The 23,988-nt window shown below is 31.5% G+C and overlaps 1 protein-coding gene and 1 pseudogene across 1 annotated transcript; one reads left to right on the forward strand and one right to left on the reverse strand.

Annotated features, from left to right (window-relative positions):
- Positions 1–6,714: 6,714 nt before the first annotated feature.
- Positions 6,715–21,394, reverse strand: LOC134253384 (stimulated by retinoic acid gene 6 protein-like). The gene is made up of 9 exons (XM_062735909.1): positions 21,350–21,394; positions 16,131–16,213; positions 15,773–15,903; positions 10,654–10,808; positions 10,391–10,439; positions 9,952–10,069; positions 9,694–9,825; positions 7,888–8,051; positions 6,715–7,049 (listed from the first exon to the last, which is right to left on the reverse strand). The coding sequence occupies exons 1-9, from the start codon at positions 21,392–21,394 to the stop codon at positions 6,715–6,717; spliced, it is 1,212 nt and encodes a 403-aa protein (XP_062591893.1).
- A 736-nt stretch (positions 21,395–22,130) lies between these two features.
- On the forward strand, positions 22,131–23,508 carry LOC134253393 (uncharacterized; annotated as a pseudogene).
- The last annotated feature ends 480 nt before the right edge of the window (positions 23,509–23,988 follow it).

The following is a 23,988-nucleotide window of genomic DNA, read 5'->3' on the forward strand; positions in this document are numbered from 1 at the left end:
GTGAGTAATTCACAAATGGCGATTCTCGAGAGGGACGTTAATTAAACAACAAACATACGGAAAAATGTCAATGTTAATAAATTGATAATTGGCTAATTCTGAACAATGACTGTATTTTATTAGAAAATTTGATGGTCAATTACGATTTTTTAAGCATTTATTTAATTGAAAACTTTGTTTAACTATAAAATTATAAAAATGCTTTTATTCAGATCATCAGATCATCTGTGTGTGTGTTTTTTTTTTGCATTATGTTATTCAAGAAAATAAATTAGAACGACTTCTTTAACGTCAGTCCAGATCCAATATTTAAAACAGATCGATGTAGTTATTATCTAACAATCAACTTTTGAATTTGTTTATATCGAAAATGATGAAGTAATGAAGATTGTTGTTGATGCCAGATAACAAAAATAACGAGCAAAGCTAATGGTACCAAGTCAAAGCAGCACAGAGACTTTATTTTAAATATTGCCATCTGCAAATAGAAAGTAGGCTTCTCAGTAAATAAAAATTCAGAAATATGAGGAAATCTGAGGAAGCATTCATCCGTGCTTCTAACAAAAGCATGCTGTGTGATTATGTATGTCATACTAGTTTTTAAAGCAACGTATCCAGAAAGAACTTCCGCCTACCTCTATTTTTATTTCAAATTGTAAACATTTGAGCGATTGCATATTTCTTTATAGATATTTGTACATTTCACAAAATATGCATTATTTGACAATATAAAGAGATCAATCTCTCATTATTGATTTGTATATTTTACTTCAGGTATTAAAAAAAATTCGATAGTTGTTTTGAAATCATTACTTATTCATTTAATATTTATTTCATATTTAACACTAACGAACTCTTTTTTTCATTCAGAAAAGTATGAATGGCCAAATTGTCATTAACATTAAATTATCTAAATTAAATAAGTTGTAGTTCTTTAGTGAAGACTTCGTGAATACTTACAAACAAATGTAAATATTTGTGTTTTTTTGGTATCGATTTTCATTGAAATGCAAGAGGGAGCGAGCGACTGTCGACAGCTGTGGTTTTCATTACTACAACTCGATTTAAAAATTTCATATGGTAATCTGTGTTACGTTACAAGCTAAACAAATGTTATGGAAATGTGCATTATTCGATAGACTTCGAAATAGTCAGTCATATCATTTGGTAAAAGATCTGATACAGCATCAACGCAAGATGATGCAACGCAACGTAGATGAGTCATTAATGCAAGTTAGGTGTATGGGACGTTATAAAGTGAGACATGCCCTATAAACCCGTCATTAATCAAAAAGCAGGCATTTTAAGGATAACGTTTACTCAGGTTTAAGAAAACAGAAAGGAAATTTTATAAAATATAATATGTTGAATCAAAAATTATTCTAAATGTATAAAATAAGCAAGTTTTAAATCAAAATCAATTTAAAAAATAATATTTTATTATTTAAAGAAAATATACAGGGACAAAAGTCAGTGTATGGCAATGCAGAGGAAATTTGGACTTATATTTTCATTTTACATTTTTGTCAAAAAAATTATTTCTTGCCATATCAATCACAAAGTAAAGGTTACATGTATTTTTAAACATCATTTTGCAAATATTATATGTGTTTAAGCTCATAAATATTTTGATACTGTCAAATAAAGAAATTCAAAAATATGTACAAGAATCATTCCAGACAACATATCTCAATAATTTGATCATTGACCCCAACGTAATCTGGGGCTATAAATAATTCAAAGTTCTTATCAATAAGTTTTTTTTTAAATATTCGATTAAAATGGGGAAAAATATAAATATGACAGAGGAAATTCGGACTGTAATAATTATCCCATTTATGCCCCAAACTCCAATCATTTCTTTATAAGAAGCAACCGTTACGCTGTTCCATTGCTATAAAGAGTTTAGTTGCTTGTAATATTTTGTGTATGATAAAAATATTGGTCATAGTGTGAAAAATTGAGATATTTCCTGAGAAATACTCAGTGGCCACTAGCATGAAAAGTAGGTCATTGAAATTGAAATTTAACACAAGAATCATAGGTGTACAATGTGCAATAGGTGGTTTTTGTGTTTTCTTATCAGTGGATTTTTTGGTCATCTGAGTAAAGGTATTCAATCTCAAAGTCCATAAACAATACAAAATAAGAGACACTTACAAAATAAGAGACACTGACCTCCAAAACAGCAGAGGTGGGATCAGGTGCCACGGAGGAGTAAGCATCCCCTGCTGACCGGTCACACCCGACGTGTGCTCCTGGTCATGATAAGGAAATAATTGAAAAATCCGTCGTCAATTCAGTGTATAAATAATTGACCAACAATAAGTATGATTGATTGATTGATTGTATACTGTTTAACGTCCCTCTCCAGAATATTTCACTGATATGGAGACGTCACCATTGCCGGTGAAGGGCTGCAAATTTAGACTTATGCTCGGCACCTACGGCCTTTTAGCAGGGAGGGATGTTATCGTGCCACACCTGCTGTGACACGGGGCCTCGGTTTATACGGTCTCATCCGAAGGACCGCCCCATTTAGTCGCCTTTTACGACAAGCAAGGGGGTACTGAGGACCTATTCTATAACCCGGATCCCCACGGGGCCAATAAGTATGAAAAACGTTAGTCAGCATATGACTCAATGATAAATTGTATTTGCTAACAAGGTCAGTGTATCGCCCATAAAACGAAATGATGACTTTAATCAAGACGGCTGATATTCTTGTTTTATGAACTTGCTTGTCAATAATATAACTCGTTTTAGATATTGTTCATACGTAGAGCATGCTCTTGCGTATCGAATACACTCTGTATGCAGGTCACGAAGGTATGCTGCTGCATAAGTAAGGGAAGTTGACGACAGAAAAAAGTCATCACGTTTATCATACTGCTTGGCTGATAGATTACCACCACTGTCCTTCCCAAGCAAAATATCCAAGTATGAAACAGATGTGTCAGTCTCTGTGGTATCTTTTATCTCAAGCTCACCAGGATATATCGTATCGACGTAGAAATTGAAATCACCATTTTTAATTGACAATACGTCGTCGATATATTTAAATGTCGAGTTGAAGGCCACATCAGGTGTTTTCTTCTTTTCAGTGTTTTCATGCGTAAGATTTTGCACAAAATTCTGCTTTATTCGAATATAAAATAGGTCCGCCAACAACAGAGTGCAACTGGTACCCATGGGAATTCCAATAGATTGTTGGAACACCTGGTCTCCAAAAACCACGTAGATATTGTTACTCAGAAACTCAAGCATCTCCCCTATGTCAACCCCAGAGTTCTTGTGTGTGCAATCAGAATGTGTTTTAACAAAATAATTTTGCAAATGACCAATGACCATGTAAGTAAATTTACGAGTTCCATTTTTATTAAAAGAACAGCTGTCAATGATATCAAAAAGCCTGGACTTTAATTTATCATGGGGAATGGTTGTATAAAATTTGAAAAATCGTAAGTTTTTAAGCCGTTGATTTTTGTAAAATCTTGTGATTTCAAATTGTCCAAAAGTTCTTTGGAATTTTTTAGTATCCACATCTGATTCACACCACTTCTTAAATATATATTGTTGCACAGTACTTCTGAAGTTTTCCTTCACTACTGTTAATATCTTAGAGTGGAATAACAAAAGAGGCTTGGTTGAACATTTACTGGAACCCGCAATTTATTTTTGTTTGTAAGAATTTTTATGAAGTTTCGGAATCCAATATATATAGGGTAGTTCAAATTTCTTTTGGATCTGAGGAATATTAAAAATATTCAAAACTGACATTTGATTTTGAAGAATTTCTTCCTTAAAAAGGAAATACGTTTGTATGAGTATAAGTAGGATTACCACTTGTAGAATTAAATCCAAGTTCTTCTAACATACAATTTATATAATAAGCCTTAAAAACAAAGACAGCGTTGTAACCTGCTTTGTCGGCAGGGGTCAGTACGTATCAGTGGCGTAGCATCGTTTTTGAAAGTGGGGGGGGGGCCAGGCAGAGAAATTTTTTTTTCACTTACCTGAAAAAGTTGACAAGCTAAAAAAAAAAAAAAAAAAAAAGGTAAAAGTTGCCCAAAGTCGGAAGTCCTATTTCGTGGGGGTGGGGGGTGGGGGTTGGTGTTAGGTACGTAAACTCTTTCTCAGTGTCAACTACTTTTAGTACCAATTCTTATACTACATTTTCGGTACATTTCTAAAAGTGGGGGGACCAACCAGGCTTTCAATTAACATTTCCTATAGTGTAAGTTAGGTTGGGAAAAAAGTGGGGGGGGGGCAGGCCCTCCCTGGCCTCCCCGGATACTACGCCCCTGCGTATTGATCATGTAATCTATCTTATTCTTTTCACTTCTGGTTTGTTCTACACAGAAGGATAGATGGTTTTCATACTGCCCAACAATCTTTTAATGCGCGACTTTAACATGGATCTAATGCATTTAGTCCATTCTGACAAGGTGTCAATGTCTTCTTTTTGATATCTGGCTCATCGTCTGGCGTAATTTTCAACAGAATCCATAATATTTATGAAATTCCGACGCATTATACATGAACACACAGGTTTGGTCGTAAAAAAGTTTATACTTACCTGGTAAAAAACAACTAAAGCTTTTACAGAGGCAATCAATCAGAAAAAAACCCCACAGTCCCAGAATCTCTTATGTAGTAAATCTGATAGTGTATATCCATAAATGCTTCATCCATGCATGTTTGGTCAAAGTAGGTCTTATATTAGTTTAAGTACAGCTTTTAATCCTTTAATTAAACACTCCTCTGACATCATTGAGCTTGTTTTTTATTTGTCAAATAACACAAAACATATTTGTCTCATAAACTGTCATTTATTATGAAATGACAATATATAATATAATACATAAAACTGAATAAAAAAGACTGAGAGACAATGTAACATTAAAACACAATTCCTGAGAAAAATTATTAAACAGTTATGCGATAACAAATTGGTCTCCCAGTATGTGACTATTACATAACATATATAAATTGGCAAAATATGTGGCCTCCAAAATATGACCATAAAAGGAAAGGCTTCAAACATTTCCTTACACCACCCCTATATTAGTAGTTACTTCGGAATGGACTGTTAAATCAATGTCAAGGCTTTTTGACATTATAGAGGACTGTTTTACAATACATTTTAAAATTGCGAATTAACTTCTACTTTGATTAGACACATCCCTTTGATCTTGACACATTTACAGTATCTTACTCTTAAATGCTATACTAGAAAAGACGGTTATAGTTACTTAAAAACAAAGCCTTATGATAATCCCATTGATTTAATTTAATGATGTAGCAACGAGTATGATATTATTCCCTACATATGGAGTTTATATATTGCAATTGTTTCATTACGCAAGAGCATAAGAACAGTATTTTCGAATGGGTAAAGCTTCAGACAATAAATTGATGAAACAAAGATATCAAAGATTAAGTTCAAATTCAATATTTCGCTAATTTTATGGTCGAAAGAAGCAATGACATTTGTCAGCAAATTCAATCCATCATTAAGTCGAATGAAGATTTACGTTCTTATACAAACTGTATTTTTACACTGAATGGTCTAGGGATTTTTTTCATTTGCATAATAATTAATAGTAATAAAAAGAACAGGGCAGGTGTGATCAGTTGACAAAGAATGTTTACTCCTACATGACACCTGATTCCAACTCTGAAGTTTTTAGAGGTCCGTGCTTGCTCTAATTCCAATTCCTTTTGATCCAATTGATTTTTTGTATTAAATCTAATTATAGCTTGATTTCTTAGATTATCAAGATTTTACTCGTTCCATAGAATCAAAGAAGTTACAAAAAGTGAAGCTTTAAAAATAAAAAGCAATGGTTATGTTACCTTATTTTGACACATGAATCAGAAATATTTTAAACATTATCAAAAAACAATATCTAGACTAATATACAAATTATTTAATTTTATCATTATTTTTTCTGAAAATGTAAAAAAAAAATTAATACAATTTTAGAAAAAAAATAAAATTTGGATTTTAATGTCATTAAGCTGCAGATTTTTTACCAATAAAAAATCACACAAGTCATAATCCTATACGCGTATGCGACATTTTCCTAAATGCAAAACAACAAATTACAGAGAAATATTAATAATATTACTTTTAACAAGTAACAATTTTCCATCGACTTAATTTGAATAAGCATTGCATAAAACGATTCTCTGTCTGTGAAAGATAAACTAAAATGCCAAATTTCAAGAAAACAAAACACCAACTCATTTTTTCTGAATTGATACATGTGTAGATGTGCATAATAGACTGACAAGTCATTCAAATGTTTACATCACGTTGGGGGAAAACGAATACAAAAACAAAAACTTCTTTTTCTTAATTCTTATAAAATAACAACAAGGAACTTTTGATATTCATATCCACAATTGTAACGGGATCAGTGCGTTTTTAATTTTGATTTATCTCAAAGTTGGATACATTAAATTTCATCTTATCTTTCTCTATGTCAAATAAATGTTAGGATATTTTCAGGATAGAGTTTAAATAAAAAACAACTAAGAAAAAGTACAAATTTCTCAGAGGTATATTTGAAATACATGTAGATTCTTTTTCTAACAGAGGTACACTATTCCTAATAATATCAATTGATTTAAAAAACTAGTTATAACATCCAGAGATTCTAATTTCATATCCTAAGTTTAGTCTCAAGACTCTCATTATACCTTTACCTAGAGGTAAGATGATTGATTTGTGGATCCCACCAAGGTTTTCCTGGCAGTAAGAAGATGCTCAAAAGAAATGTTTGTTTTCGAAGTTTTGCAAAGAGACTGGTTAAAGATCATGGTTTTCATCTTTTGCCACCTATTCCTTACTTTACTTGTGTAAACACTGGAGAGCCCACACATCCTGTTTTCATAAGCAGGATCATCCGGGGAATTAAGGCTCTGCGCGGATTTAGTAGAGATATTTTTCACAGTTTTGATCATCTGGTCACAAAAGACAACAACTACTGGGTGACAATGGTGAAGTTCAACCTCCAGAGAACCAAGATATGTCATATAACCTTGAACAGAAGAAACATGCTTATAATAAAATGGAAATGAAAACTAAATTAAAATTAATTTATTTAGAGATTAATATACTTTAATTCAATTATTTTAAAATAGCTGAGAATATCTTACGGCAAGCAAAAATATATTGGTCAACATATTAAATTTTGAAATCTTAAAAGACCTTCTTATAAGACGAAAGGTTAGCATCAAGTAAATGAAAGTTGTTTAATTTTGTACGTCACGCATGGGCTAAATTATATTATAGGGTCATTGAATTTATATCGGTGAATATTGGCACAAGTTGGCTGTTCAGATACACGAGCTTGCGATATAAATTCAATAACTCCTTTATAATATATCTTAAACATTTTCACATAATTCATAATAATCAATCCAACTTAAAAAAGGCTACTTAAGGATTTTTTAAATATCGGTATTCAAATTAACGTCTGTCCTGTAAGCATTCAATATCGCATAATTCCGATGACTCTATCGAGCGATATGATTTGCTTATTTAGGTTTTAATGTGTCTGATACGTACTAATGTTTTAATAAATAATTTCATTTTGTTTGAAAAATAAACATATATTACCTAGATGTCACTTCATTTCGTTAATTTTGCTATGAAAATTTAACCAGACGACTTTTTTTGTTTTCAAATTGGCATTCGATATTGAATACTCTAATTCGGAATGTTTCGGGCATACTCGTATACGTGATACAGTGTACAAAGTCAGCGTTCAATAAAACGTCGTGATATTGAACGCAAAAATTCTCTAGATTGTTGATAATATTTTATTAGAGACTATTTATTAGCTATATAATAATATAATTTATTGATACACTCACCGATATCACGATGTTCATATCCAGGTAATAACACAGATCTATCCATACGCGCTATGTAAAATATTCCTAAACACATTGAAACTATTACACGGTACACACATCTGAATAAACCAATCAGTATATAATAGAAAAACAGGAAATAGGACAGATTCTGGTATACTCGCCTGAAAAAGAGTCAAAATCACCATAGATTTGTAAAGAAAGTGCAACTTGTCAAAGATTTTCATGCAAAAGAAGGATATGGAGATAATGAATAGTATTCAATATCAAAGTCCATAAAACAATACAAAATAGGTGCAGAGCAAACACGGACCTCCGAAACATCAGAGGTGGGATCAGGTGCCATGAAGGAGAGAGCACCCGATTAAATATTCGATTATAAATGGGGAAAAATATAAATATGAAAGAGGAAATTCGGACTGTAATAATTATCATATTTATGGCCAAAACTCCAATCATTTCTTTATAAGAAGCAACGCCGTTCCATTGCTATAAGGAGTTTAGTTGCTTGTAATATTTTGTGTGTGATAAAAATATTGGTCATAGTCTGAAAAACTGAGAAATACTCAGGGGCCACTAGCATGAAAAGTAGGTCATTGACCTGGCTATTTGAAATTGAAATTTAATACAAGAATCATAGGTATACAATGAGCAATAGGTGGTTTTTGCGTTTTCTTATCAGTGGATTTTTGGTCATCTGAGTAAAGGTATTCAATCTCAAAGCCCATAATACAAAATAAGAGCAGAGCAAACACTGACCTCCAAAACATCAGGGGAGGGATCAGGTGCCATGGAGGAGTAAGCATCCCCTGCTGACCGGTCACAACCGCCATGAGCTCCCTGTCATGATCAGGAAATAACGGAAAATTCCGTCGTCAATTCAATGTATAAAAATAATGGACTAACAATTAGTATGAAAAACTTAAGTCAGTATTTGACTCAATGATAAATTATATTTGTTGATAAGGTCATTGTATCGACCATAGAACTTACGAAGTGTTGACTTTAAACGAGACTGCAGATATTCTTGTTTCATCAACTTGCTTGTCAATAATATACCTCGTTTTAGATATTGTTCATATGTAGAGCATGCTCTTGCGTATCGAATCAACTTAGATATATACACTCTGTATGCAGGTGATGAAGGTATATTGCTTCATAAAAAAAGGGAAGCTGACGATAGAAAAGTTAAAGTTATCACGTATATCATATAGCTAGGTTGTTAGATTACCATTAACGTCTTTTTCAAGTAAATTATCCAAGTATGAAAGAGATTTGACAGACCCTGTGGTATATTTTTTATCTCAAGCTCACAAGGATATATGTTTCGATGTAGGAACAGAAATTACAATTGACAATACGATATATATATGAAATAACGAACAGTATTCAATCTCAACGTCCATTAAACAATATCGTCGATATATCAGGTAAATGTCGACACACCCGCCGTGTGCTCGTTGTCATTGAAAAAAGGTCACAGCAAAAGTTTTCATTTCATTCAATGATAAATTGTAAAAAAAAAGTTTTCTTCTTTTCACGCATAAGATTTTGCACAAATTCTGCTACATAAGAATACAAAATTAGGTCTGATTATAACAGATGGCAATTGGTACCATGGGAATTCCAATAGACTGTTGAAATACCTGGTATCTAAAAACCACACAGATATTGTCAATCAGAAACTCAAGCATTTTTTGATGTCAACTTCAGAGTGCTTGTATGTGCAATCAGAATGTGTTTTAACAAAATGATATGTTGATAGGTTTAGAGGAAAATAAACTGAATTAATTTGACTATACCTACCTATTATCTAAAGCCAGTACCGTCTCTAAGTGTTCACCATTGTCAGAACTTATGTAATGGTTTTGTAAGAAGGCTTTACGACAAATGATTCGAAGTACAACTCGGAAAATAAACATGAATACCACTCCAGGTCTAAAAGTAAATACGAGTTTTATAACAGTATTAAAATCAGATTTATGACGACTATATCCTGCAATTAAAAGTGAATGTTAATAAATCACAGCAAACAGAAATACGTGACCATATACATGTACTTACAAAATAGCCTCCAATGGTGATAGGAAAATTATGGGCACCTCCTTCATGAGAGGTAAAACAACAAAATACGCCACGACAACACAGAAAAGGAACACAACTATCTGTGAAATTAAATAACCTAAATTGGAATAGAAAAAATACGTTATTATAGATTTATACTAGACTTACAAATTTGAAAAATGATTTTCTCTGTGACTGCTTTTAGTAAATTAAATAGTGCCTCCAAAATTTTGGCATATGTTGCATTGTTTAAATATCAGAATATTTGGTAAAAAAAAAATAAAGCACCATTATTTCCATTAGGTTTATACATATCAAAGTCTGTCAAAAATTAAACATCAATATTACAACTCTAATTTGATATCTTGTTCAACAAATATACAGGACACCATAATTTTTCCGAATTAGATAAATGTTCTGACTATTATTAAAGATAAACCTCCAAGAAGATGAGAAACTTGGTTTCCAGCGTACATCAAATTTTTCACCTGGAAGAAATTAAAAGTTAAAAAAAATGATAAAATAAAAACAAGTTAGACATTTTGATAAAGATTTATTGCAGTCCAAATCTTGAGTGAAAAGGAATGGAGTAAAATTTATATTCATTAACTGTTTTAAGGGAAACAGAAATGCATTAATGTGAGACATTTATTCAAACATTTTTTTAAATAAACATAAAATGCACAAAACAGATGTACAAACCAGCATGTCAGTATGTGTTTGAGTGCAATTTTTGGGAATGAAAGACCTGTCTCCTCTCCAAATCTGTATGATATGTTGTCTCTGAGAACGATAGATGAGGACCATATTGGCGATGAGATAAATAGCTGATATGATATTGGCGATAATGAACGAGACTGAAATGTAAAAATACATTGTTAGCAGTTCATACTACTGAAAATGAAAACAAACCAAGACATCGATATCAGAGCATGAGTATGCATTTTGCTTATGTCGATCGATCGAGAGAGAGAGAGGTTTAATTTAATTATAATTTTCAAAATTTTTAATTAGAATTCTTATATATGTTATGTGCTTCAACATTTGTGATTACGTGCCTCTGATGACTTGAATTGCAGTCTGTATATAGCGAAGAAATGGCTCTGGAACCTTAAGCCCAATCAAAAGTAGGTATTTGTTTGAAGCAAGATAGTCATGTATTTGTCCAATACCATAGACTGTATACATGTTAAAGACAAATGCCTGTAAAATAATAACCTGTTTTATGAGCAAACCTAATAATTTGAAATGAGTTATTTCAATTCATCTATAGATTTATTTCAGACTGAATCTATCACAATCAAAAGATTACATAATAGAAAAAAAGCAGAACTATGGTGTTGATGGCAAGAGTCCGTGTGGCACATCTGTATAGACTTTTATGAAGACAGCAAAGCTTAGCTTCAGCCACGACAGCATCTGCATGCTTAATTATCCTCTCTCTAAAATTAATACTTTGAAATAATAAAAACTTTAAAATAATAATAATTTCTTTTTGCGAATAACTATTCAAAATTCATATTCAATTGTGTGTGTGTGTGAGTGATTAATACAGAGTTAAATAAATAATGTTTTAATAAATAAATAATGGAAAGCAGATGGAAGTTCAAATATCTCAAATCCTTTGTTTAAAACAGTAGTTCGTCAACTGCTCATCAAAACCGGCAATGAACATGTATATATTTTCAATATATAACACTTTTCTACTCTATATTAAAAATGCAGTATGTTAAAATTATTGGAATTCAATAATACAAACATAACAACATATAGAAATAAACTGCACGTGTACTTTATCTTTATTTCTTCGGCACTGTTTTGGGGTTTCTGAAGTAAATTTTTGACATGCATCAGCTGATCAATCTTCACTAGAGGCTCCTTTATCTATAATATAAACATAAAATTCAAAGAAAAGGCCCGTTTTTACTTCCACTTTTCAACTTAATTTGCGATTTCCAGCAAAGTTATATACGTGTTATTAGAATAGTGCTTTACTTACATTGGTAGATTTCTTGCACAGTGCAGTTACAATTCGGTAAATGAAAAGCATCAGTAGATATATTTTAGAAATAAAAACAATGGCGTAGATAGCCCATACCTATAATGAAAATATATGGTAATTATGTATTGTTCACATCTCTTGAAATCGCTAATCAGCAGATTTGATTAAAGAATATCATGATTTATATATAATCTTACCCAGTTTCTTTTATTACAGAGGTAATTTTCACCAAAAATAACCAAAAACCTGTTGAAATAAACGCGTACTATATAACCATACAGGTAAAATTAAGGTTTAATTGAGTCGCCATATACGGAAACAATTACAATTTAAGATATTAACATTTATAATGTATAATACTTACAAAAATAAGGTATACAGAAATCCAATGATAGAGCCTGCCAGGCGTGAAGATGAATTCAAGCAAGCAAATATAGGGTAATAGACCATTGACATCAAAAAGCAAGCAAGGAAAATTGTAGGTGCTTAAAAACAGTAAAAACATGTTTGGTGATTTTAACTAGACGTATGTGTTAATATAATTAATATTTTGTAATATATGTTTTTGCATTTCACTTTTATTTCAAGTTCTTAACTCATAATCATGTAATGTGAACATCGACTTGAAATCGGCTAAGCAGTGAATCTGATTAATATAAAATGGTTAAGAATATTATGTTATCTGTTTCATCTTACCTGGTCTGCTACGTTAATTTGATACTTGATATACATAAAAAGTAGGACAAATTCTAATGTAAAGGCCAGTAAGTAAAAAAAAATGTATTTTAAGACAAAGGTTCTGTCACAAGAAATACATCTGTGAAACATGAAAGCCACGGCATAAAGATTTCAAAAGTTAAGGCCAAAGTTATTTTTTTAATAGTAATTAAACACCCAGGGCAAGTCCAAAAGGTCAAAATTGTTGGTACCCAAAGAGAGGGACCAGAAATAAGTTTCAGATCAAAAATTAAATAAGAAGTGCACAGTGGTATTATGTAATTAAGAATCTGTGAATGTATCATCAATTTTTTTCAGCCGTATAGGAGGAGTGCGGATAAGAGATGGATTTACCCTTCAATATGAGAAAGAACGGCAGTGTACATGTTTTGCTAAGGAATTCCAAATTTCGTGTAAGATTAAAACGTTAAATAAAAGGTCACCAAGGCACTGTTTAACAAAGATTCTGTAAAAGCATAATTAAATTTCATTCAGTGGGATTCCCTATAGGCCTATGAGGAGTTGCGGATAAGAGATGGGTAGCCCCAAAGTGTATCAGACGGACTGACGTGCAGACAGACGGACGGACACCCAATCATTATATACCCCCCTGATTTTCAAGCGGGAGTATAATAAGTCACGTTTACATATCAAACTTTATCTTTGATACCTGGGGTGGGATCTTTTAAAACAAGGAGGAATATTCATAAATTGCTACTTTTAATAAAATCATAAATGGCTATTCATCTCAATATTAATATGATTTGGTTGAAACTTTCGTCCTACAAACCACCCCTATAATCTTAGAACTAATGCTGAAGAATTCAAAGTGCCTCCTACCTACATCATATAGCAAGTTTCCTTCCATCAACAGTTAAATTGGGGAAAAACTTGTCTGATTATATCAGAAATTATCCTGAAATATCTACAATTAAAGGTCTTCTTATTTTTGTAAAAAAAATGTAAAGACGTTTTTCATTTTAGAATAAGAAAGTACAATATATACATTGTCAGTTACGAAATAATGCAAGTAATTTAATAACAGACTTAATATAAGTAGAGGATATTCAATGTTTTGTAGTTGAATATGGAATTTCGAGTGGGACGGGATTTTTTTTATATTTTCACAAGTGCGAAGCACGAGTAAAAATATAAACAAAATCTTGTCTCACGAGTGAAATAAATTCCATATTCAACTACAAAACATTCTCTTTAAAAAGAAAATCTTTGATAGGCTCGTGACGTCATAATTGAGCGGTTGAGACGTCATCGGGTGAAACATTGTAAACATGGATTAAGCAACATATTTTTGGTAATTATGAAAGTTATATTCGCTGTCAGTATGGTTTATTTATTTCCATCTATCTTAAATTAGGTCAAGGAAGATTTTTATACAACAATCTTCGTTATGCGAAGGGAAATCGAGAGTTCTCCCGCACTTCTGATATTCGTCACAATGTGACAGGATATCATTTCGATATCCTTTCATACTGTGACAGGATATCATATTTATTCAATGAATAAATTACAGTATTTCACGGGTAAAAATGTAATAAAACCAATTATTATCAGAAACACCAATGTGTGAACACTGTATTGACTCTGTTGAAGATGCTCATCATTATTTCTTTGCTTGTCCAAAATAAACCTCTCCAAGTAATGCACTTTTCCCAACAATCCATATAAAAATATTATTGATTGTGATCAAATTCATGAACTTCATTTATTTTTGTATTCTGTAAAAGTATTTAATTGCACGGGTCATAATTCCGCGGAAACAGAATTTCTATTTAATCCGCGGGTATGAAATTACGCGGATATCTTGGATTGCCGTTACATGTATATGTCCTTAATGAATCTTCAGTGCGCTGTGACAAATTTCCGCGGAAATATTGTGTTTGCGTGAATAGCGGAAATTAATCCCACGCCAAAAAAAATATTCATAATCAAGAACTAGGCATTTTTACTAAAATATTTGAAGCAGTACATGCTAACATAGCAGCAACCAATTGTTTTATTTGACACTATATAAATGGTGCCTGTTTTGGAGGGTAACAGTTGAAATTGACACCCCAAGGAAAACCATTGTCAACCGACGCAAAAAATTATTATGAAACCATTCCGAGGTTTTGTAGATTTGGGTAGGGTGGTGTCACGATATGTACTACAGGGGAGATCTGGTGAAGAATAACATGGTCAAAGCTACACAGGTTTGTTTTTCTCCTTTTTTTGACTACGTTTGTCTATTCAGTGTAATACCTATATAATGTGTGTGTTCACCATGGCTGTGTTGGGAGAGGGCTTAGATAGGCCTTGCCTGCTGCCCGATCCCATTCCCTTTCATTTAAGGAATGACTCTAATTCTTGGCCATATTATCGAGTATAATCTATTTTTGTCAGTTTACGCTTTATAATCCGCGAAGCGGATTATAAAAAAGCGTAAACTGACCCAAACCAGATTATACTCGACAATATGGCCAAGAATTAAAGTCATTCCTTATAATTTAATTTTAAAATAATTAAACAACTTTTGATGTAAAATTGTGTTGCTTTTTATAAGTTCAAATTTACCGCGCAATAATACAACCGTAGTAACGGAAGTGATTTGAAGCGAGGGGAGGTAATAACTGATACATAGATCTAGCAGCCATGATGCTTGTTTACATGAGGTAAGATCGAGTAATTGTTTATAGTTGAAGGTACATCTATTAAATCTGGAATTTTCCATGGATTCCGAGGACTGGAAATGAGGGGATTGCATGGATATGATGATTTAGCTGGTTGTCAAGGGGGTGTGTCCCCATACCAAACCAGATTATACAAAATGTTATGCGTTCCTTTTTGGAAATCAACCAATGAATGGCGAGAATACAAGCAAAATTAAATTATTTGTAAATAAACTTTTGTATGAATAAATAAATAAATAAATAAAAATTATGTCGACTGTTTCAAGTACGCTAACGAACACAAACTGACGGCAAAAAAAATTTAAAGCTTCACTTAATTCAAACACTCATAAATACGCCCTCCTACGTACAATAGGTATTAATTTATTTTTACACCATTACATTAATTCGGAACTGGCCAAACGACTGTACATACCTATCAACCATTTTGTAGCTGAGAAGTAGATGGATCCAACGGAAATAAAAATAAATAGGTGTTGCAGCATGCATCCAAAAGCTGCAGCATTGGCGATCGAATTTATGGTACCATCAAGGAAATTTATTGGCCTGAATAAAAAATAAGTATAATTTTATATTTAAAATCAATTAACACTTTTGTCATTAAAGCTAGAATTTTAATACATGTATTTGCTAATGTTCGATATAAACAAAAATATATAAATCATTTTATGACTATTGATAAATTATGTTTTATATCAAAATACATCTGAAATAAGGATACATGTATATTATCAAAATAGTTCGCTTCTATCACTCTAACCATATTTACTTACAGTGGAAGTCCTGGTCTACCATGGCAAACCTCTGCTTTACATCGTCTTTTTTCGACAAAAGTTATAATAATTGTGGCCACAATCTGTTAGGATAAAGGTTTAAAGGATAAATTGTAAGTAATCTAATCCTGAATTGAAACTACAACATCATAAATTTTACGTACAAACATTCCTGCAAAGTTTTAAAGGAAAGTATTAATTGTTTCAAAAACCAATGTTATACCGTCTTTTATTCAAGGAATATCCTTCTAATTTTTGTATTTCTTGATGTGATCAATCGAGTGGCTTGCCTAATAATTTGGTGAACATTTCATTTATGTAGAAATAGAGTACATGAACAGGTCGGGGACACTTTATATGGAATGCAATTTTCAACAAATGTTTTGTCACACCTGGGGGTTGTAACATACAGAGTACTTAAGCCAAAGTCATGCTATTGTAGAACTGGAGTACAGTCTTAAACTTAAGACCGTAACTAGAAGCATGATTAGATTTGCAATCTTAAAAAAACCTTAGGTAGTCGGTAAAGATCACTTATGTACACTGTATGTTTTAACTTTTTATACATTTATTTAAAACTATAAAAAGTTGAATTTTGACGTTTTAACATTCCTCTATTCATATCATGAATAGAAGATAATGAAAATCTTTATTTAATAGTGGTATATGAATTTTCATTTTTCGTTGGGGGTTGGGGGTACTGATCAATCAACGAATCCAATATCACTCACATGTTTACATTACATAGGCGTTTTATTGATATTAAAAATTGCACAGTTGTAGCGCAAAAAGATTTATGATATTTTACATGTTGCTACAGTATTCATGAAACGACACTTGATCAAATTTTGAATTAAATTGGAGAGTATCTGACTGTTTTATATCAAATTATAAATAATAAGCGCGTAAAAACAGGCCAAAATGGGAACGTCATTGAACGTCATGGAGCACCCTGTTACTAAAAATTATGTGTAGACAGGAAAATGTCTCAAAAGAAAATAAATTGCTTTAAGATACTGCTGGAAATTGCCCCAACGTACAAAAGACAAAAGTATTCAAAAGGTAGTAGATTTATAAAAATGGATGAACATTTTCAATGATTAATCCTGCGGTATCTCAATATCCCACTTATTGCATGGACGTTCAGACTATGGATTTTTGCAATTGTTTTCATACCTTAATCATTTAACTGCGCTGACATTTATTTTAAGTTCTCACTAATATCCAGAACCGCACAAAAGACATTATAGAAAATCAAAAGAAAAGTCTAAAGATTAAAAAATGATAGTTAGAACTATAAAAAAGCTTAAAGGGTTTGAAATCTGATTGTCACGTCACTAACGTCAAGTGATTGCTCAGTGAATCCTATGACCGCATAGTAAGAATCTTTGTAAATTTTCAAACTTTTAAGAAATGGACCTGATTTTTTACATACAAATAAACGAAAGATAGGGATTTAATCAATTCAAATCACTTTATTACGTAAGACATACATCTTATTGTATACAATATAAATTTATAACATATAAACAGTAAAGATAGCGCAGGTATTTTCTTAACAGTCAGCATTATAATTTAGCAATCAGTATCATGATGATGGAGATTGTACGAACCATTTTTTGAAATTTGTTTATAAAGCAGTATGACATTCATTGCGTAAGTTAAAAGCGTGGTACAAAAACTTTACCAAATTACAAAGGTCCTTAACATTATGTGCACATAACAACTGTATGAATTTAAACATATATAGATGGTTTTTCCCAGTAGAATTTTTTAATATATTTTACTCGTAATCCCTTGTATCGTTGACACTTTAAAACAAAATCGAATTCGTCTTCAATTTCAGAACTACAAACTTCACATATTCGATTTTCGCGCAAGATATTTCTATGGCTAAATTTAGGCTTCAATAGCTAAATTATGTGATGACAGTCTTATCTTGCTAATTTGCTTTTTATAACTGGAAGGAATAGGTTTTACTAAATAATATTACAGTGTGAAGTGGTCAATAATGTACTTAAATAATATACATCTAGATGAACTATTGATGACAGCAAGGAAATTTTGTACATATTAGTCAATAATTCTTTGCTTTATAATTGAGAAATGGCTGTTAAAACTAATTCTTTCTTGGTCAGTCCACATATATCCTAGCCCAATTTCGAATAATCTTTAATATTTTTTAAAAAATATCTTTAATATTAGAAGCCCAGTGCGTGATCTTGTTCATTGGTTTATTCAATTTCCTCTGACAGATTCTCATAACATGATCTCAAAATACAGTTCTTACTTTGTAATATTTTGAATCAAAATTTAAAAATTCGAAATAGTCTTATAGTCTTCATAGGCAGCCTACCTGTTTCGAAATACATGTATATCATAGACGTATTTGTGTTTTTTCTAACACATAAAACATTCTTGAATTCTAAATCTATCTTATCAATATTAAATGCATTGTGGCTTCTCCAAACTTCACAGCCATAGTTCAGTATGCTACTGACATATATATCAAAAATTGAGAACATAGTTTCAATATTTAAACTCAATTAACTAACCTTAAGTTAGATTTTAGACAGAATATTGCTTTTCTACCTTGACATGCCAATTGTTGTGATACGTTAAAACTTCCATTGTAGTTCAATAGAACACAGAGATACATAAATTTGTCCTTAACTTCTATTTGCTCATTATGTACGATGATTTTTTTTACGAATCGATGTAACAATTCTTATTTTGAATTTCTAGTTTTTTTTTTTTGATTTTTGCTCCATTTTACAGAGATAATGACTTCAGACATTGTTTAGTGTTTTTTTGTAACTTACCAAATTTTGACCTGCTCCGCGATCCGATTTTTGCATTTTTATAATCTAGATACGTTTTGAATAAATCGTAATATTTCGAAAAACTTTAATACAAATCATTTGGATTTATTGGTAAAATATTTCTACCAAATTTGGATGGATAACATATGACGTCAAATAAAAAAGATATGACAGTTGTCCACGAACTTTTCGAACAACCCTCGTATATGCCACTTTTCATAATCATGCACTTTCCTCTTATTTCTAAAAATAAACAATTTTAGTTTTATCAGACATAGGTCATACTTCACAGTATCATTTATACATGTATAATAAATGACAAATTCATCCATCATACTTTGTGTTTGTGTTACTTTAATATGGATGTGATATGATCTACATAAGGTTATAGGTGTGTGAAAAAAACTAGCTTCAGTGAACTTGTAAAATTAGTTTAATTACACTAGAGAACATAAAACTGCATCATTGTGAATAATAGCATTTATGTACTCATGTAATGATATTTGATTTATCAATCCGTTTTTATCCGTGTTTTGATTTTATGTCAATATTAGAGCGATCGATAGGGAGTAATTTTATCAACCAATCAGAAGAGACACTGAGTGTAGATTCTACGTCTCTTTTTGTTTTGATTCGATCACAGTAAGAAGGGTTTTCCAAGTGTTGCCCACCAACCACCCCGATCATTATACCACCTTTGTACATCTAAATACATATGCAATGTAAAAAGTATATAGATAAAAACTCTTTTATAATTCATATATGTTATATTGTGATATTTTTATATTTTGGCAGTTTTTTATCTGCCAAGGCAGTTTTTGTCTGCCACCTTTTTTGCTGATTGTGATTTTTTACATTCTGGATTGTTTATGTGGATTTTTCTTGATGTAATATGTTACAAGGCGAGATCAACTAAGGTTTTGTACAAATTTACACATTTTTTCAAGAGTGATCTCCCCTTTATCTGAGTATTTTATGATTATCTTTCGTCATTTATTCATGTATAATAAATGACAAATTCATCCACCATACTTTGTGTTTGTGTTGGTTTACTATGGATGTGATATGATCTACATAAGGTTATAGGTGTTTGCAATAAACAAGCTTCAGTGAACTTGTAAAATTAGTTTAATTACACTGGAGAACGTAAAACAATTTTAGTTTTATCAGATATAGGTCATACTTCACAGTACACATTAGATTTTCCGTAAATCAATGTGTCCGCGAACTTTTTTAACAACCCTCGTACATCATTTTAAATATTTCTTTCATTAATCTCAAAATAGAATTTAAAATGAGTTTCCGAGGGACAATTCAAGTTGCCATTTATTTACAACAAAACTGTGTACTTGTAGTAGCCCATAATGCATTGTCCAAAATACTGTATGCAAAGACAGAACCTAACGCAAAGCTTTAATACTTTGCCAATGCCTTTATCTTTACAACTTATTCTAAATGGAGACAATAATCTTACATACATGTACAACCAAAATATTGCAATATTTAAACTTTTTCAAGATCATTTATTGCAACTACAAAGCGATTTGCATGATATTTTATCTGCTTTTGTTTTTCAATTGTCAAACCACAGAACCAAAACCTATTTATGTTTTCTTATTATTTTTTTTTTTAAATTTATACAATTATTAATAAAATTGCCAGTAATATATGTTAAAATATCAATTTAAATTATATCATCAGCTCATATATTTCCTATTTTTTTTTTTGTTCTTTTTAATTTGTCTTTTTATATACAATTCTACTGAATATATGAATGCATATATTTATATTTTTCATTGTTATATAGCTAATATTTACTTGTCAGTAGATTGTTAAAGTTTTCAGTGTATGACTTTGATCTTTGTATTGTGGAAAGGACTTATATAGGCAGTGCCTTCTGTCCGATCATGTTCATTCATAATAAGATATTGTTTAAATTAATGCATTTCGACTCATTCATCAGTGGGAAAATTAAACAAATAGCTAATTTACGCGCAAATCTATGCTGACGTCAGAAAATCTAGTGGTCTCGAGAAAATGATTAACCATAATTTGTAATTTTATTTTGAACAAAGACATTGGAAGTGTAAATAATGCGAATCAATGATATAAAACTTAGTTTTTGCATGACTATTTTTATTATTTTTATCATTTTACTGCTCTGATATTGGCATCCTGATTCCACAATAGTTTGCAATGAAAAATTAAAATCTACGCGTTTAAACAACTACTCACTCCCAAATTGTTTTTTTTTTACGATAAGTACTTCAAAGTGTAGTTTGCAGACGTCACACTGTAGAGTATAGACTAACTTTTAACTTTGAAGAGCTAAATATTTACCGCATATAAAGCCATTCCTTGGTAAATGTAGAGCGCTACTGTAAGTTCATAACACACCTGGTCCGTTTGAGTTAAGTTTTCCTGAGCTGTTGTGTTTTCCATGCTGTAAATGATTTTTTAGATAAACATTTGAAACAGTCATCCAAAATAGAAAGTGTAATCTATTTTAAATGTACATAATCTTAAATTTATTCATTTATATATTCGGAATAATCAATCATAGGTTATTGCCATTTGACCCAAATTGTGATTTTCACACCTGAGTAGTCACCTGTGTATAGTCTGTTTTCAACTGATTACCTGTTATTTTCACCTTAAATATAAAATCAAATTTACCTATTTACTCATATATATACACTTGTCAAAATTTCTAAGTACCCACTTTTAAACTTTAAAAATTTAAAAACCTTAATATCAATTTACAATTGCTTGCATTTTTGACTTTAATTCACAGTGCTTACCTGTCACGGCAAAAAATTTGTAATCGTTTATGTAATTACTCAACCATGACCCTTTTAACAAAAAACATACTGTGCAGGTTTCGTAGGCTTTCAAGTGTATCTTTCATTTATTTAAATTTCCATGTGTTCTTCATTTTAAGTTGTTTACAAAAAAAAAAAAAAAAAAAAAAAAAAAAAAAAACAAACAAAAAACCAAAACCAAAAAAAAAAACCCATAAAAAGCTTGATTAAAATGTCGTGTATGTACACACAACAATGTGTAAATGAAGTGTGGAGTGCGTGTAATGAGACATGTACTGTAGGCTTAAAATATTCGGCAAGGTACAGGCAATTTCAGTAAGCATCAATGTCATCCAGTCATATCAACCCTATAGACCATGAATGGGACAAGACAGGCCGTACAGTGAGACAGCTTTTCCAGCCACAGAATCTAGATGACTAGAGTACGATCTAGTCAATACATAGAAAAACGTTCCATAAGGATTTTTTTTCTTTAATAGTGTGAACTCGTTTAGAAACAGTTGTCTTGCTCTTTATTCGTTTTAATAGACTCCGAATGCAGTATTAAACGTTGCGATTTTTTAAATTCTACGGAGCCTCCACCTTACTGCATTTTGTGTTAAATAGTCTTCAATAAAACTAGATTTAGTAAAAAAAAAATGTTTTGCTTCTTTTTATCCTGTACACTTACATTGTCAAAATAATTATTATAAAAGCAGTGTAAAGTAGATACTTACATGGGGACCTGGAAATATATTATATACTCGTATAAATATATTAACAAAAAATAAATAAATGAATCCATCAATTCAAAAATAAATAGAAAGTTAGAAAGAAAAAAACTTAAGAAATTAATTGATAAATTACATTAAAAAATAATGAAAAATATACATGTATATAGAAATATTGAAGAAATAATTAATTTAGTTATTCATCAATTATTAATTATTATTTGTATGAAGTTTTTACAGAAAAAAGAAATTGTTGTCAATCATCAAACCAGATCTAGCGATGAATAAATAAAATGCAATTAGTGATTTAATAAACAGCAGAGCACTGTGATGCTTTTCCTAAGTCTCCTGACTGTCGAGCATTGGTTACTGGACTTTGAAAACTGCCACAAGGAATGCAGTTCATGGAAAATTCCCTTGGACATCAAGAATTTTTTTTTCACTATACTCAGTGCATATGGAGGAAAGTACAATCATGTTGATTGACGACAAAATTCCGAGAGGATGAAGGCATTCATTGCCTGGTAAGAAGAGGGCTGTTCTTCCTTTAGTTCACGAACAGCAAGTGGAAGACGTGTGGTTTGAGGCACTGGAGTACAATGAACGTGATAACTAAGATGCTGTACATTTCAAAGATTATGTGACTGGGGCTTGGGTAGAAGGCCATCTGATGACTTGGAACCATTATGAAAATGAAGGGTCAAGGACAACAAATGCAGTGGGAGGATGGCATCATAAATTCAACAGGATGTGTCGGCACCACCATCCAAATTTGCTCATGTTTGTTCAATTCATTCAGAAGGAACAGGCAGCCATTGAAGCCAAGATGATTAGTTTGCTGCTGGAGGTGTTGTCCACCCCCAAGAAAAGAAAGTATCGACAATTAGACCGTCGCATTCATGACTTGAAGGACAGACTACGCCAAGCAGATATCCAGATAATGGACTATACAGATAATGCCTCTCATGTACTGCATTTGGAGTGATGTGTCTGTGAGTGTTTATGACTGTGTTTTTGGCTGTATGATACTTCACATGTTAATAATTATGTTATTGTTGCATATATGTATTAGTTACTTGAATGTTATGACGGTGACTGTAATAATATTTGATATGATCATTTCTTATCAAAATGATTACTAGATCAGTATATTTGTGTACGAAATGCTACTTTTGAATGCCTGTTAATGTAACTATGAATCTAATAACAGAATTTAAGGTGCCAGTGTGATATTTTGTTTTTTTTTGTGATATGAAAAAGAATGAAAATAGATATTTTGAAAATAAAATATACTTCTTTATTTATAAATATTTTTAAGTAGGACTTTCCAAAGAAAAAAAATGAATGCAGAAATCTGAGGAATTATTAATCTGTGCTTCTGACAAAATCTGTGTCGTGTGATTACGTATGTCATACTAGTGCACATCGTATGTCACACTATATCCCTTACTGCATGCGCAATGACCCGCGTGCCGAACGTAGGTCCAAATTTGTAGCTTGTGGC

The sequence above is a fragment of the Saccostrea cucullata genome, unplaced genomic scaffold (assembly GCF_032062105.1).
Source record: "Saccostrea cucullata isolate Sc308-1 unplaced genomic scaffold, CSIRO_AGI_Scuc_v1 ctg319, whole genome shotgun sequence".
Classification (NCBI taxonomy): domain Eukaryota; kingdom Metazoa; phylum Mollusca; class Bivalvia; order Ostreida; family Ostreidae; genus Saccostrea; species Saccostrea cuccullata.

What these genes read in the sequence shown, in the direction of transcription:
- LOC134253384 (XM_062735909.1), bottom strand. Translation starts at nt 21,394, where the DNA reads ATGGAAAACACAACAGCTCAGGAAAACTTAACTCAAACGGACCAG. An exon ending in ACTTAACTCAAACGGACCAG is followed by an intron (nt 16,214 to 21,349) that starts GTGTGTTATGAA and finishes TTATCCTAACAG; the next exon opens with ATTGTGGCCACAATTATTAT. An exon ending in AAACACATACTGACATGCTG is followed by an intron (nt 10,440 to 10,653) that starts GTTTGTACATCT and finishes AATTTCTTCCAG; the next exon opens with GTGAAAAATTTGATGTACGC.